At 36.0% G+C, this 17,287-nt stretch overlaps 1 protein-coding gene across 1 annotated transcript in view; it reads right to left on the reverse strand.

Moving 5' to 3' along the window:
- tweek (transmembrane protein KIAA1109 homolog tweek) overlaps positions 1-17,287 on the reverse strand; it is a 1,221,702-nt gene that overhangs the window by 892,042 nt on the left and 312,373 nt on the right. Inside the window, 1 exon segment of the mRNA XM_090406645.1 lies at positions 4,998-5,240. Coding sequence (XP_090262771.1) covers positions 4,998-5,240 — 243 coding nt within the window.

Below are 17,287 nucleotides of genomic sequence, written 5' to 3' on the forward strand. Positions count from 1 at the left end.
ATTACATATACCCCTGCTAACAAACTGCCAGACCGGTGTACCCTTATATTATTATTACTACGATCAAGAGCCAAGAGGCTATTTTTTCCTGCAGTGTAAATTACGTTAAGGGGATAATAAATCCTTCATTATTTTACAGCCGGTATACAACACTCGGAGATCGAAATCTAAGAGTTTCATGCCGAAGAACTATCGGCAAGTCCAAGCGTAAGTCAACACCTGGGTGGTACAACACTAGGGCAACTCGTGACAAAGGTGGAGCAAGCTCCGTCACTATCCTTAATATTTTCTCATAACGTAAAACACAGCTCTTAAGAGATGTATTACCGTTTTGCATTATGAGGAGAGGTCACTACCCAGACCAGTTTTGACCTTTATTGAGGTCTCATCAGTGAGTAGGTAGACCTGGAATACCAAGGTTAAAGTGAAAAGAACTTACATATACCCCTACTAACGAATTGCCAGACCGATGTACCCAAGTTGCCCTAGTGTTGTACCACCCAGGTGTTGACTTACGCTTGGACTCACCGATAGTTCTTCGGCATGAAACTCTTAGTTTTCGATCTCCGAGTTTCGTATCCCAGCTGTAGAATAATGAAGAATTTATTATCGGGGGTAGAGAAAAGTATCTTGTGGACACGTCTCCGAGGGTAGCCACTCATGGTGAGGTTGTTAGATATCAGTGATAATTCATCTTGGAGAGCCTGTTTATCTGTTGTAATGCGAAAAGCTCGCTTTTTTTTTTTTTTTTTAGCATATGTACAATGCTAAGTTTCTGAGAAATGTGGGTGGAGCTAAAGTGCAAATAACATTCTGTATTTGTGGGTTTTTGTAGAACTAAGAGGCTAAGACCATTTGTTTGCTTCTTGATTAAGGTGTCCAGAAATGATAATTTGTTATCTTTTTCAAGATCTAGAGTGAATTTGATTGTATGGTGTAAAGAGTTGATCTTGTTTAGAAAATCAAAAACAGGTTCTTTTTTGTGTGGTTCCAAACAATGAAAATATCGTCTACATATCTCAACCATACTGTGGATTTAGGGTCTGCTCGAGATAAAATTTTACTTTCAAGATCTTCCATAAAAAGATCAGCAGATGGTGAGAGAGGGCTACCCATTGCAAGGCCAGTCAACTGCTGATATATGGTTTTATTCCATAAGAAAAAGTTAGATGTTAAACAATGATGGAACAGGAAAGTGATATCCTGCAGAAACAAACTTCCTAAAATGTTGATAACTTCTTCCACAGGAATGTTAGCGAATAGAGATGTAACGTCTAGGCTAGCGATTAGGTCTGTATCGGAGATGGAGATGTTGTTCAATTTCTCAACGAAATGTTGCGAATTTTGTATGTAAGCATTCAAATTATGGATGTGTTGTTTGAGGAGGCTTGCAAGGTGTTTTGATAACAGATAGGTGGGCGAGTTGATACCATCAACAATAGGGCGTAATGGTATTCCATCTTTGTGTACTTTTGGAGTGCCATATAGTCTTGGTGTTAGTGGATGCATAAACTTAAGTCTTCGTTTTAAATTTGTAGACCAGTTCACCATGCGATGCAATAAATCGTTCGTATCATTGTGATTCTTTACTGTTGGATCTGTGACTAGGACACGGTAAACGGACGTATCTGATAATAAGTTGCTAATTTTATCTTCGTAATCCCTGGTGTTTAAAATGACCGTGCAGTTGCCCTTATCTGCTTTTAATATAATGATATCTTTCTTTTTCTTTAAACTATACATTGTTCTTTTTTCCAGAGGGGTGATGTTTATGTTAGGAGTTCTTGAAGATGAGAGGATAATACTACTTTTTAATCTAAGATCATTAGCTGTGGGTCCCAGTAACAACGAGACTGCCTTTTCTATATTACAAATGATATCTTCTGTAATATACTTTAGGAATATGATCAAGTGTTATCGCAAAGTTGAAACCTATCTTGAGTATAGAGATCTCTGGTTTTGTTAATACATGATCTGATAGATTAAAAATAACTTAGTTATCTAGCAGAGAAGGTTTAGATTTAAAACATTTTGCATAAAGATTGTTGAATTTTTTTATTTGTTCCTTTTGCTTGTTATAAAGGCTTTCTCATAGCTAGTATTGATCATTCGGTTTTGTGACCATATATCTTGGTCTAAAGTACTAGAGATATCTTCAAAAAACTGATAACATTGTAAATCTATTTTGTTTAATAGAAATCTAGTGTGTTGTATCCGTTCACGTAAAAGTGCCAACGATGTTTTAAAATAAATATGTCTAGCTCGTCTGGAATGGAATTGTTCCTTTAAAGATAGAAACTTGGGAATGATGTTGTTGTTCTGACATCTTTTCAAAAAAGTAAGATGATTTAATAGTCTGGCCTTTTTGCATTTTAGGAGTTCAAAACGGCGTACCTTTTGTTTGGTATCCCCATGGATTCTATTCATGTTAAAACGTTATTTTCTTGACCACGAAAACTATGGAAATGACCTCTATTTCGATTTATTGATCAAGTATTTTTTAGAACAACTATGTCATACCAACTAGTTTCACCAACTGAGGCTGTTGGCATTTTCAGGGTACATAACTGACATAAGGCACTTAAAGCTAAAAACTGTTACAGACTATAAATTAACCGATTACAATTATATTTGACAAAACATAACGCGTACAATACAGGCATAGCGCGTATATGATCTCACTTGTTGATATTTAGAACATTCTATAATTGGCACTATAATTCACTTCTTGTATGTTTAGAGATTTAATGAGGGTCTTCCAGATCTCGGGCAAGATAAATCCTTGGTTACTGTTAAGATTTGTACAGAACGAGCAACTGTTGCGGCTTCTTTAATAACTCAGGAGCGGAAATCCTCTTCCATGTAGGGAACAGAGCTTCTATCCCACTCTATGATATGGTTAGTTCTATTCTATGTGGTTAGTTCTATATGGTTAGTTATATGGTTAGAACTAACTATATCATAGAGTGGAATAGAAGCTCTATTCCCTACATGGAAGAGGATTTCCGCTCCCAAGTTATTAAAGAAGCTGCAACAGTTGCTCGTTCTGTACAAAATCTTAACAGGAACCAAGGATTTATCTTGCCCAAGATCTGAAGACCCTCATTAGATCTTTAAACATACAAGAACTGAATTATAGTGCCAATTATAGAATGTTCCTAAATAACAACAAGTGAGATCATACATGCGCTATGCCTGTATTGTACGCGTTATGTTTTGTCAAATATAATTGGAATCGGTTGATTTATAGTCTGTAACAGTTTTTAGCTTTAAGTGCCTTATATCAGTTATGTACCCTGAAGATGCCAACAGCCTCAGTTGGTGAAACTAGTTGGTATAACATAGTTATTCTAAAAAATACTTGATCAATAAATCGAAATAGAGGTCATTTCCATAGTTTTCGTGGTCAAGAAAATAACGTTTTAACATGACTTGAATCCAGTTAGAGTTGAGACCTATGACTGTAATAGTACTACTACTAACAATATTTCATGGGGCACTGAGTTTGAACTCATTTGAAATTTAAAGAAATAGGACACAATACCACTATACCAGCTTTGTTTATTCAGTTGTCTATTTCCAGATTTAGCTTGCCATCTTTATTAAAAACTGTGCTTAAATAGCTAAAATATTTTATTTCTTCTGTAGGATCTCCATTTCAGAAAGCAGCATAGGTTTTCTATGCCCCTGCCTATTTTCATAGTTTTGGTCTTTTTATTGCTGATTTTCATGCCAAATTTGTTAACAGCTGTTATTCAATTTTGTTAGTGAATCTTGAAGACTTGCATTAGATGTATTTAGGAGTATGCCATTATCTGCGTGAAACAAAGAGCTAAGTTTGACATGTCGAATTCAAATATCAGGCCTAATGCCACTTTCTTTCATAATATGATCCATTTAGATGAATAAGAAAGGAAATAATGTGCATCCTTCTCTTACTATCTGATTTTATATCAAACCATCTTTCTGTATTTCCTGTAATTCTAACTGCTGACTGACAACTTAAATATAGACTACGTATTGCTTAGTATAATGTTCCATTTACTCCATATAACTGAAGTATTTTGAAAAGCTTTCTCTAGGCACCTTGCTGTAGGCCTTTTCCAGATCTACAAAATGTAAGTATAAATCCTTGTCATATTCCCACAATTTCTCAATTATTTGTCTTAAAGTGAAAATCTTATCTTGACAACCTCTATTTGAACCTGAACCCAAATTTCTCAGCCTCCTTTCAAGTATGCTTACATAAATCTTACCTGGGAACACTTAGAAGAGAAATTCTTCTTTAGTTCTCACGTTCAGCTTTATTTCCTTTTTTTTTTTTTAATAGATGGATAGTATGAGAGTTCTATTCCAATCATCAGGAATTCGATCTTCTGATGAGGCCCTGTGAATTATGCAGTGTTGACATGCAAAACCTTCATACCTCCATAGCTGGTTGAATATCATCTAATCCAGCATTTGTGCCATTAATGACAACTTTTTCTACCTCAAGTATTATGTACTCTTGGCATTCCTCTTGAAACTTTTGTAGTACGGTTTTGTCACTGCTTGGTTCATATAACAGTCTATAAAAGTTACTTCCGACATCTCAGATATCCTTATCTTCAGTTTTCATCTCACCTTTATTACCTATGATTCCTTTTACAGTACTCATTCCTCCATTTCTAAGCTTCTTCAATAATCTCCAGAACATTTTGACTTCTTCTTGATATTTACTTTCCAAACTGTTACCAAAGTCTTCCCATCAATTTTGTTTAGCTTACATAATACAAGATATAACATAAAGTCTTATATAATACAAAATAAATTTACATTACTACTTAATTTCCAAAATTCTGATACTATCAGAGATGCACAGCTGTTACTAAAAAGAAATCTAATTAGCAGGATGTGTAATGCTACAAGATTTTTAGTAGAATTACACATCCTACTTATATAGTTAATAAAAATACAGACTAAAGATTCTATATCTTAAATTTAGGGGAAAAAAATACCTCAACACCAAGAGCAGTTCCACCCTCTACTACACATAAATCTATGGCATCTACAGAAAGCCTAGTCATACGATACTTTATATCTTCAGGACACGGGCATGGAGAAGTAGGAGTTGTTTCAGGACATCCAGATTGAGGGATATCATGCTGGCATAACTTGAAAGGTGAAGGTGGCTGTAGAGCACAATCAGCTTGTTGCACTTGGAAGGCAAATGTTTCAAGTCCAGTTATCACATGATAAAGCTAGTCAAAAATAATCCAATGAAAACATTGAATTTTCTTATTCAAAACCAAAAATGTGAATATATATTCACATAAAGCTAAATTATTATAGAATTATAACATATCTGATATGGATGGTTAGATGTTGATTATCTCTCACATTCATGTTTAGAGGAGAAAATACGTCTAAGAGCAAAAACTAACTAAATTTATTTAGCTTTAAATCATTATGCCAGTATTTCACTTAGATTACTAAGGCAGCTTCAAAGTCATGGAGAAATTGTGAAAATTCTTCCAACTGTGCCTATGTAGCACAACTGGAAGAATGACAGTACATTGCATCTTTGATTCTCATTGTGACAAGAGGAATTAAGGAATCTTTATAAGGGCTTTTTCAGTTGAAGGTGAGTTAGCCGATCTCCTACAGAGGTAGCAGGGTTTTTTTTTTCCTCCCAGAAACTCAGGATTTTCATCTCACACACAGCTAATCAGTCATGAGAACACATACAATTTAGAGACAGTGTATACTAGTGGTAGTGGCAAGTTATAGATAGATGACACTGTGCATTGATGGTAGTGGTGTCACGTAGTTGAAGGATTAAGTAAGGGAGACCATTAGTCATAATGGAGTAGTGTGCCCTCCTATAATGAATCCTTGGAGGTTTCGAATAATAATAATAATAATAACAATAACAATAATACACTAAGCACATAAACAAACCAGATTGACATACACAAACCAGACTGAATGTAAAAGGCAGGAATACTAAAGTCCGAACTGGTGCTCTCTATGGGTGTGCTGATGGATCCTGCTGAAGGTCTCTGAGGTGATGATTGCCCAGTTTTTTGCTAATGCAAATTAGGCTGCCTCACATTACCAAAAATCTGGGAGACCATCATCTCGAGACCTAAAGAAATATCCCACACCACACCCATAGAGATTGCTATGTAAGATTGCAGGATCCTGCATTTTTACATTAAGTCTATTTTTGCCTTTCTGCTGGTGTGACTGCATGCACAGTGTATTTCTTTGTGCCAACAAAGATGCTTTGGTGACTACAGTGAAATATTAGTGTAATAACTTAACAGTTAAATAAATACATGTAGTTAATTATTATCGCCAAGTGTGTTTTCTCCTCTAAACTTCAAAATGAATTATGACACATAATAATTCCTCCAAATGCAACCATAATGCTACTACTGGTATTACCTTTCCGAAACTTTCTTAACATATATGTTAATTTGACTACATGGGGAAATGCAGAAAAACATTTCTTCATTTTTTAAAAAATATTATTTGCACTAATTATATTATTATTAACATCTGACCTCCATGGAGTCAGAGACTCATCGTGGGAGGAACACACTACTGCACACCATGCTCATCCAACCCTGCTTTAAACGTTCGATATGTCTACATTCACAACACACTCAGGCAATGCAAAGAACCTGCTCCTCACTCCTCTTTCTTCTCACACCCTCCTTATACAGTTTCCAGCGATGGCCTCTTGTTCTATCCACCCCCTCCCATTTTATGAAAAATCTCTTCCATATCAACCTGTTAACAACCCCTGACTAGCTTATATGTCTTAATCATTCCCCCTGCCCCCTTCCTCCTATTCACGAAGCTTTGCAACTTACATTCTCTCAATCTGTCTTTGTACTCTACATTCCAAGGACCACTAACCACCTTTGCAAATCTTCTCTGGACCCATTCCAAAATATCCTCATCACCATGAAAACCTGATGACCAAATCTGTGCACGAAACTGATGCCACTGTATAAGGCATCATAACCTCTCTATTTATGCATGTCAGAGTCCTCTGCATCATTGCCATTATCCGATGTGATGTCTTCACAACTTGTGCAATGTGGCCCCTGAATTTCAGGTCCTCCATCACTCCTAGATCTCTCATCTCCTCTACTTCCTTTAAAGTTTCCACACCAAGCGTATACTTTGCATCCCATTGTTGCTTACCAAATCTCAAAACTTTACACTTTGCAAGATCCATCCACACTCATTCATGCAATCTATTCAAGTCCTCTTGTAAGGCCAAAACATCCGCTTGACTCTGCAGTGATCTCCCCAGTTTTGCATCATCTGCAAACAGTTGCACACCGCTAGTTAAATCCACCCCAATATCATTAATATACAAATTGAACAACAATGGTCTCAAAACTGACCCCTACGGTACACCACTAGAGACCTTCCTCTTTCGGGATACCGCACCCCCATATACAACTTTGCGATACCTATCTGAAAGCCAGTTGCTGATCCAACTCAGAAGTTTGTTATCCGATCCCATCTAACAGCTTGTCATGTGGCAGTCTATCAAAAGCTTTTGCAAAATCCAAGTACACCACTGTATATGCACCTCCCCTGTCTAAGGTATTTGTCACCTTGTTATAGTACATAAGTAAATTAGTGAAACATGATCTCCCTTTAACAAATCCTGCAGACCACAGGTGGTCTGCAGACAGACTTAAATTAATTAAATAAATATATATTTTTTAATTATCTAAACAAATTAAAATTGAATAAGTAAAAATTATTGAAATCAAATGGAAACTTTAAAAAAAAAAAAATCATCAGAATGTTCAAAGGCAGAAGCAATAAAACAATATCGTTGTTCACTTCACCCTTTTTATTATTCGTCATTCTGCAGCTAAATTTGTAGCGGCAGAATAACAATAATAAAAGATGGGTGAAGTGAACAATGATATAGTTTTATTGCTTCTGCCTTCCCTTGCTGTTTTGTCAGATTTGAAGTGAACATGTGTTATCCATATTTCAACCAATGGCTTGTTCTTTATTGATTTTTATTATTGAAGGTTTCCCTCCTTCAACCAAGACTTGGTATGTCTTGAGAAGTGATAAGTGATACTTGGACAAAGTGTGTCCTGAGTTAGCCCCAGTATTATATTTATATATTTTTCGGAAACGTTTTTTAATAATGGAAAAGTGGATTAGAACTAGGACTTTGAAAAGAAGAGCATATGAAGCACGTGATGCTAATTGTGATACACGTGTTGTAACGGTGAGTAAATCTGATACTATTAAAGAAGAAGAAACAAGCAGTTCAAAGAAAAAATACAGTAGGAAATATAACAATTCATATTTGGAATTAGGGTTTACTTGGTATAGAGATGAAAGTGAACAGAAACCTCAATGTGTTTTGTATTATGAAGTATTGTCGAACAAGTGCATGAAACCTGCGAAACTCCGACGACATTTAGAAACTAAACATTGTGATGTGAAAAATAAGCCAATTGAATTTTTTCAACAATGCTCAGGGACATTAAATCATGGGAAAGATATAGTTTCGGCCATGGGTTCCATTAATCACAAGGCACTGGAAGCATCCTATCTCTTAAGTTTGCGCATAGCGAAAACAGGGAAACCTCATTCTATCGGGGAAAATTTGCTACTTCCAGCTATAAAAGATGTGGTAAAAATGATGTTTGACAACAAGTTACTAAAAGATGTTGATTTGATTTCTCTTTCAAATGATGCTGTCGGTTGAAGAATTAATGATATGGCAGGTGACGTAGAATCTCAGTTAATGGAAAGAGTTAAGAAGAGCCCTTATTATGCGTTACAAATAGACGAGACTACTGATGTTACAAGTGATGCACAGTTAATATGCTACATAAGATATGCGCATGATAACAACATTTATGATGATATTCTGTTTTGTAGAGCTTTGCCATCCCAAACAACTGGAGAAGAAATATTTCACACTCTCAATAATTACATAATACACAAAGGGATCCAGTGGGAAAAATGTATAGGCTTCTGTGGATGGAGCTCGCACCCTTACAGGCAGGCACAGTAGCTCCGGATATGAATTGGGTACATTGTTTCAGACATGGGGTAGCGTTAGCCTCCAAAGGAATGCCGCACAGAATTTAAAACTGTGCTATAATGCAGTAAAGCTAGCTAATTTTATTAAAGCTTGACCGTTAAATAACAGGTTATATTCAGTACTCAGAGATGAAATGGGTAGTGAATATATACAACTTTTGCTTCATTCTGAAATTCGCTGGCTTTCCAGGGGTAAAGTACTAACAAGGTTATTTCAATTAAGACACGAAGTTTTATTATTTGTAAATGAACATAATTCTGATTTTGCATCACTCCTTGTTGACTAAGCATGGTTATCAACGCTATCCTATCTTTTAGACATTTTTTCGAAATTAAATGAACTAAATCTCTCCCTTCAGGGAAAATCTTTAACTGTTCTTGATGCCTACGACAAAATAAAGGCATTCAAGAAAAAACTGGTTTTATGGATTAATTATGTAAAAGACAGACAATTTCACCTTTTCCAACATTGGAATTCTTTTTAGTGGAAAATGATATTTTTGTTGATTCTGAGTTTCTGGAAAGGGTTTGTGACCACCTCAAAAATCTGAAACGGAATTTTGAAACATATTTTCCGAATAACTTTTATAAGAAATTTCTGTGTGTTTGCAATCCATTTCAGACTTGCAGTCACGAGAACGACCTTTCGTTATCAAAAAAAGAACAGTTAATTGAGCTTTCAAGTGACAGTGGACTTAAAATGCAATTCTGTGATCTTGGTTTGGCTCGATTTTGGATCTTGCCTTCAGTGAGAAGTGAATTTTTCAAATTATCTGAAGAATCATTGAAAATCGTCATACAGTTCTCTACAACCTATCTTTGTGAGAAAGGATTTTCATCGCTCATTCAAATAAAAACAAAATACAGAAATCGTTTTCGTATGTATGCCGATCTTCGACTGAATTTGACCAATATTGAGCCAGATATCCAGAAACTCTACAAGGGCCAAGAAGCTCAACCATCTCATTAAAAGTAAGCAGTAACATAATTAGATCATATTATTTATTTGTTTAATAAAAATTAAAACTTTGTTCAATAACGATATACTTTTAATCGTTTACTTCCAATTTAATTAATTATGTTTCCATATGCATTCAAAACATGCTTTTAGATTTATTATGTTATAAATTGCATAGTTTTTCCGAAATGTTGGTAATGCCTACTTAGGTTTTTTAAAAAATTATGAAAAGTCAAAATGACATATAGGGAAATAAATTTAAAACACTACATTTATTTTTGAAGTAAAACTTTAATTCCAACCTTCTAAAATATTACTTTTCTTGCAATTTTCTGTTCGCAAAATCGTCGATGACATTGTAGAAGTGTATTTCATCACCCAGTTGCTGTTTTATAGACAAGTAAGGCAAGATTTCTTAAATGCCAAAAAAATGCTGCCCGGGCAGTCGCCCCCCCCCTTCCCCCAGCTATGCCTATTACCACCATTATGTAGTGGAACAATTTTACCCTCCTTCCACTCCCTTGGAACCTGTGCTGTTACAACTCTTATTAAACAAGCATGCAAATGCTACTATCAATTCCCTGGAACATTCCCTTAAGATGCATTGTGATATGTCATTAAATTTATTTATTTCCTCAAATACCTCCTGCTCACTCACAATTAATTCATCCTCTCCTATGTCCTGTACACTTAAGTACCTCATGATTCAACCCAGATCAGGATGAAACACCTGCATAAATTGATCACCGAATACCTTAACAATGTCTTCTGCAGCAGTTACCATTCTACCACTTTCATCCATTAACATAATCTTACCATGGTCATTCTTCCTTCTACTTGCCACATGTCTAAAAAACTCTCTACGGTTTTCTTTGCCTGATTTGTCAATTTCTGCTCATGCTTCACTTTTGTTTTCCTTACTAACTGAGTCACTCTCCTGGCTCATTCTTTATACTCTTCATGTAACTGATTATTACGGTTATTCATCTTGTACTTCCTCCAAAGTACCTTTTTTTTTTCCAGATTTCATGCTTAAGCTCCACATTCATCCATTTTACACCTACCTCATTCAGCCTTTTGGACTTCAGAATAAATTCACATTGATGCTGTTATGTATATCTTTGTCAGTTCCCATGCAGAATTTATTTCCTTACTGCCCAACTTGTCATTCCATGTTACAGTTCCAAGCTGTCTCCTAAGCTTGGAACTCAGGAAACAGCTTGGAACTATATTCTTTCGTCTCACAACTCATCTATATCCTTTCCTCACAAAAGTCTGCATATGGCTAGCCACATGATCACTTTATGATCGCTTTCATCAACTGGAGGAAAGTATAAAACACCACTCACAATTACATCCTCTAATGAAATGATCAGATATAGAACTCTCGATCCTCGCATGCCCTCCTTCACATGCTGCCTGAGGTAATTATCTCTGAAGAACTCAAGAAATTCATTTTCCTTATCCCAAATGCTATCTCTTCATTCCATTCGATACCAACTTAATTAAAATCACCAATAATAATTACCCTTACAAAGTTCACTAATCCAAGTTGTTTATACATTTCTTCATTACCACCACGATCTCATACCTGGGCCTATAGCAACATCCAACTAAATATGTCTTCCTGTCAACCTCCACATTACACCATATTGTCTCATACCAAATCATCTACCAACTCATTTTGTTTTAAGACAATAATACAATTTGGTCACTAAACCCAAACTGCATACTAATTCTCATTTGTGCATTTTTTTTTTCAATCTTATTCACACACAAAAGGTCACAACAACTATAGCATTTCAGTGCTATATGCGAGAGCAAAAGGATAAGAAAAAAGGAGGAATCTGTTTGTTTGTTTTCTGAACAACTGACAGTTGTATTCTTTGGAGAAGGCAGAGTGGAGGCCATTCTAAAAAACAGGTGTAGATGAAACGAAACAGGAGGCAGAAAAGTTGGTTCCATAAGATTCATGCTGGACTATAAAAGGTAGTTGGTTAGCAGCAGTTCATATTCTTATGATTTTAGAAGAAAGTGGAGAAATAATTATGGTCAATTCAGCAGCACTATTAATGAAAGTACCTGTATGATAGGCATAAGGCAGAAATGAAACATCTATAGAAGAGGGATTGAAGTGGATCTGTGAGAGGGGGATCACTAACCTGACTGCCCTCTTCTAGACAGAATCTAGCAATCTTACACAGGATTTCAGTACACTACCCTAAATTTGTAAACAATATTCCATGGTTAGGTGGATTTGAAATTTGCACAGAGTTAGCAGGTGTAAAGTAATGTCTTGTGTGGAAATATATACAGAGTTTTCTGGTACAGAAGCTATGAATGAAATGCATTTGTGCCAGGAAAGGCAGGAAATATAGGTCAGTCCAAGAAGAGAAATCGGATTGTGGTTGAATATCTAGGCATTACTAAAAGTTAGGGTGAAGGATGTAAGGTCGGTCTTGTGAGAGATGAACTGAGTTTTGGTGGCTTTGAAGTCTACAAGGTTGTCCTTGCCCCACTGACATATAGCTAGGAGATTGGAGTTCAGGACAAGGATGATAGTGGGTATTAAGGATTCTAACAACTGAACACTAGGTTTATCAAATGAAGGGAAGGAATGTAATGTACTGTAATCAGAAAATCAATGGATAGGATTTGAGGTCTGTGAGAGCAGATCATTTATATACAAGGAGAGAGTGGGTGAAAGTACAGAATATTGGGATATTTGTGCATTGGTGCATGACCAGTGGGAAAGTTGGTAATCCAGTAGCAGCAGAGTGTGGAAGACAGACAACGGGATGTCAGTAAGCTAAATAGGCTCTTGTGCCAAACTCAATCAAATGCTTTTGAAATGTTGGAGCAACTACATCAGTTTCTCAGAATTTTTCTATGGCTTAAGTCCAAATGTGGGTGGTAAAAGATAGAAGGTCAGCTGAGGATCAGAAGCGCTGGAATGCATATTGCTTTGTTATTATTGAAGAGATCAGATCAATAACCCATTTGGTTGACTAGTTATCTGTATTTACCTATGCCTATTATAAATAACTATACATAATTCTCATGAAGAGAAACAAAAGTGAATTTAATTAAAACCACAACAATGTTAAAGTAACTATTACATTACAGTAAATGGATGAGAGGAGGGGGGGGGGGAATACATATTAATATAATCCCATTTCTTTTTAAAAGTACTTAATACATAAGTCGCCCAATAAAAAAATATAAAAATGTAGTGTATCTGAATGAAACTCATCTGATACCCCACACCTTGTCACAAATTAGTTGCTGGTCTTCAGGTGGTGCAAGAGTTGGTTGTTAACACGTTCATTGCCAATCACGCGATATCGCGCGATGCGAGTTCTCACCAAACGGCCGATCACGCGTTGTCGCGTGGATGCCGTTAACTAAATAAAAAAATAAAAAAAAGTTGGCCACCACACGAAATTCCAATTTTCAGCTTGGCAATGAACGATATCACGCGATGCGAGTTCTCACCAAACGGCCGATCACGCGTTATCACGTGGACGTCGTTAGCTAAATTAAAAAATTAAAAAAATTTGGCCACCACACAAAATTCCAATTTTCAGCTTGGCAATGAAAGTGTTAATGACCTTTTCCATAGTTTTAGAGAGAACAGAAGTGAGAAAAATTGATGGTAGTCAATTGGCTGACCTTTCCTTGGGATGGACTGGATGTAGGTCTATTTCCATGCTTTAAGGCAGATGCCAGTTGAACAGATATAGTGAAGAAGAAATATAAGCAGGTGTTGGTCCTGGGACACAAGAATAGGTGGGATACCATCAGGCCCTGCATTCGGTCTTGGTAGAGTGGGGTAACTTTGCCCAGGTCATCAATACAGGAACTAGCAGAGAACCATGATGCCAGAAAGTCAGTCTCTTTATGGCACCATCTGGATGTGAGAATGGTGGAAACAAAAGTTGTGTCCAATGGCCTTGGCAAGGGACTAGAAGACTCAAATGCCACTTGGAAAGGAGGCGAATTTGCAGCATTTGGCCCTATCAAAATCTGATTTGGATTTGTTGATTCTTTTACAGCTGCTGGAAGTGGCAATATATGCAGAGTGAGCAGCTAGAGTTGTAGTCTTGAGCCACCTGTAATATGCAGTTTTTTGTTTTTACTATGTACCACTTTTTTTTTTTTTTTTTTTTTTTTTTTAGAACCAAGACTTGAATGATGGCTCTGGATTTGGGTGGAATGAGGGATGAAGACTTTATTCCAGTGAAAATGTGTTATTCAGTTCTGAGCAGGTGTTAGGATCAGAACTGAAGCAGTAGTCAGACTATAGAAAGGAAAAATATAAGTCATAGAGGTCATCCCATTTGGTATTCATGCAGTGCCAAAGAACATGAGGCCAAGAACTGGTGGGTGAGGGCTGTTCAGTGGCAAAGGAAATGTATGTGATTTGAATTATCATCTACAGTATATTTGGAACAGTAGCTTGTTAGGAAGAGATCAAGTGAAGTGGTAGAATGGAGGAGGTTGTCATGTATTCTGGTGGGAAGATTGAAAATCTGTGTTAGGTCGATGCTAATGGCAAATACCTCATCATTTATTTTGACGGCAGAAAACTGAGCTTTAGAGAAAGATAGTTGAAAAGTCAGAAGTAGTTAACAAAGTAGAGAAATAGGGAGAGCAAATGAGTGGCAAGTTGGGCAGTTAAGGTGAACAGTGGTTGTTGAGGTTGGCAGATGGGGATCTGTTAGGAATAGTAATCCTGGGTTAGATGACTGCAAGTGTGGTGCACATCATTTATATTGCTGTTTTGGGCCATGAATACTGATGAAATGGATACAACAGTTTTTCTTTTTTGCTAAGAATTAATGTTGGTAAAATTTTTCATTTTATTTTATTTTATGTATTTATTTATTTATTTATTTTTTATTTTTTTTTTTGGAAGGGACATATATATATATATTTTTTGGGAGAGAATTTTTGTGATCCACAGCAAAGTTGTGTTTCTTTGAGTTGCTATCAATTAAATGTGGGGAGGAAGAGACAAAATGGAAAAGGGACATGCAACAAGAGGAAACAAACTTACAAACATATCATCCATATAGATGAAATCCAGTCTCCTGTCCATAATACATGAGCATGGCAGCATGATTTGACACTACCTGATTGGGAAGCCTCAGGATTCATTACTAACTAGTTTGGTCCCATGCATTAACCAGCGACAGCCTGCAGAACCATTTTACTGCTGTATCCTTTGAATAGTGGCGGATCTGGCCTCCCCTGCATTGTGACAGGCATGTCACTGAGGGTATCACTCTCACTGCATGGTGAAAGAGAGGGACATAAATCAGAACTCTTGCTCTAGTGACTAAACATAGCTCTAAGCCACTTAAAGCATCCAATAAGCAAGATTGTGATATTTCACTTGTTAATGAAAGATATTTATCACCTAGAGGCCCAGTTGGCATTTCCTACAACAATTAGTGGTGGCAATAACTGTTGCAGCAAACAATTATTATGTAATGAGCACATACAATAATTGTGATATACAAACAATTATTATGTAATGAGCACATACAAAGGCTGGATATTAGGTCAAAAGCTCAGTCAATTCTCAATGTTCCATAAAAGGCTATGTGGAAATCTCCACCCAGCCATATAGTTTTGACCCTTAAACAAACAAAAAAGTTGATCATGACTGGAGACCACAGATCTGAAAGTTTGAGAAAATAGAGGGGAGGGGGAAACATATGGCACCAATGGCAGAATTATAACGAAGATATCAGGAAGGAACTTGATACTGTTGGCATTCGGGTTGTGTGAGCAGAGTTAATCTAGGTAGTCACTTAAACAGAATGGGAGAGGAAAGGTTAGCCAATTAGGAAAATGATCCAGAAGAAGAACAAGATCTAAGTAAACTGATGCTGAAAGAAGTAGTCCCTTAGAAGACCAAAACACAAGATCTGCCCATATTGGAGTCTAATAGATAAGAAACTAATATGGAGGAAAATTGTTGATATGAAATTAGTAATAATGTAAACTTTTCATGTAGTACTATTATAATGTCCTGTATGATATACAAAATCACTAGTATACAAGTAATGTCATGTCAGCGCAAATTTAAATTGATACAGTTAAATAATAAGAAACATTTCATAATATTATTACTGAAATAAGAGCCAACAGGCTTCACTTCGCCAAAGTGAAACCTGAAGCGAAGTGTGGTATTCAATATCCACTTAATTTTGAATACATGTCATAATAATTTCTTCAGGTATGAAAATACAGAAAAATGTACATAATAACAATTAATTAATGGACATAGTCTATTAAATGAAGGTGAGCCAAGCTGTTCTATTATGTGCCAACTAGTAAGTGTCAGATGGTGCAGTATCTCATCTTCAAAAAGAATTTTGCTTATATATTGCCAACAACCATTTTCTTGGCCATCTTCTTCCTCAACATTCATTAGTTGACCAGTAGCGAACAAGAGCACTGAATATAGGTAAAGGGCATATGTTCAAATTGGTGTGCCAACCATCTCATTTGACTTTTCTGAAATGTTTCTATTAGAAGTCTTTGCTAGCTTTCTTCAAGAATAACAGTATCAGGAATGTGATCGTGCCATGTTCATCTTAATACTGATCAAAAGCATATTAATACATATTAGGTAGTCACATTCCATGTCTAGGAACCAAATGAAAATATGTCTTGACTGGTGGTTTTATAGGGACAGGTTTGGATTTCCATATGCCAGTTAGGATTTTACAGAATTGGAGACGTTCTGCTTTCTTTACACTATGTGAGAGTATCAATGAAGGAACCCAGATATCTAAAATCTTTTATTTCTTCAAGAATGTAATCATTTAGATTAATGTTTCCATCTATTTTTTTTTTTTTAAGGACTTTAGTTTTACATGATGGTAGTTCTGTTATGGATCTGCTATTGTTTAATTATTTTCAAACCATCTCAGTTGTTGTTTTCTAATTTTTTCTATTATTGTCTTTTTACACAATACTTCTTGTCTGACTGTGATGTTTGTTTTCTTATCTATCTAACTTGTTCTATTTATTTTTCTTAAGCATTTCATTTCAAATGCCAGCAGTTTCTTCTCCTCTCTTTTTTTAACTGTCCACGCTTCTGCTCCATAGATGACTGTTGGTATAATTATTGCTTCATATAATTTGATTTTGGCTTGCTTAGATATTTTGTTTGTTTTCCAGATTTTCTAATTTTCCCATGGTGGTCCATCCTATCGCTATTCTGTGTTT

Source organism: Typopeltis vanoorti, chromosome 16, assembly GCF_054136105.1.
Source record: "Typopeltis vanoorti isolate ZY-2024b chromosome 16, IOZ_Tvanoo_1.0, whole genome shotgun sequence".
NCBI lineage: Eukaryota > Metazoa > Arthropoda > Arachnida > Uropygi > Thelyphonidae > Typopeltis > Typopeltis vanoorti.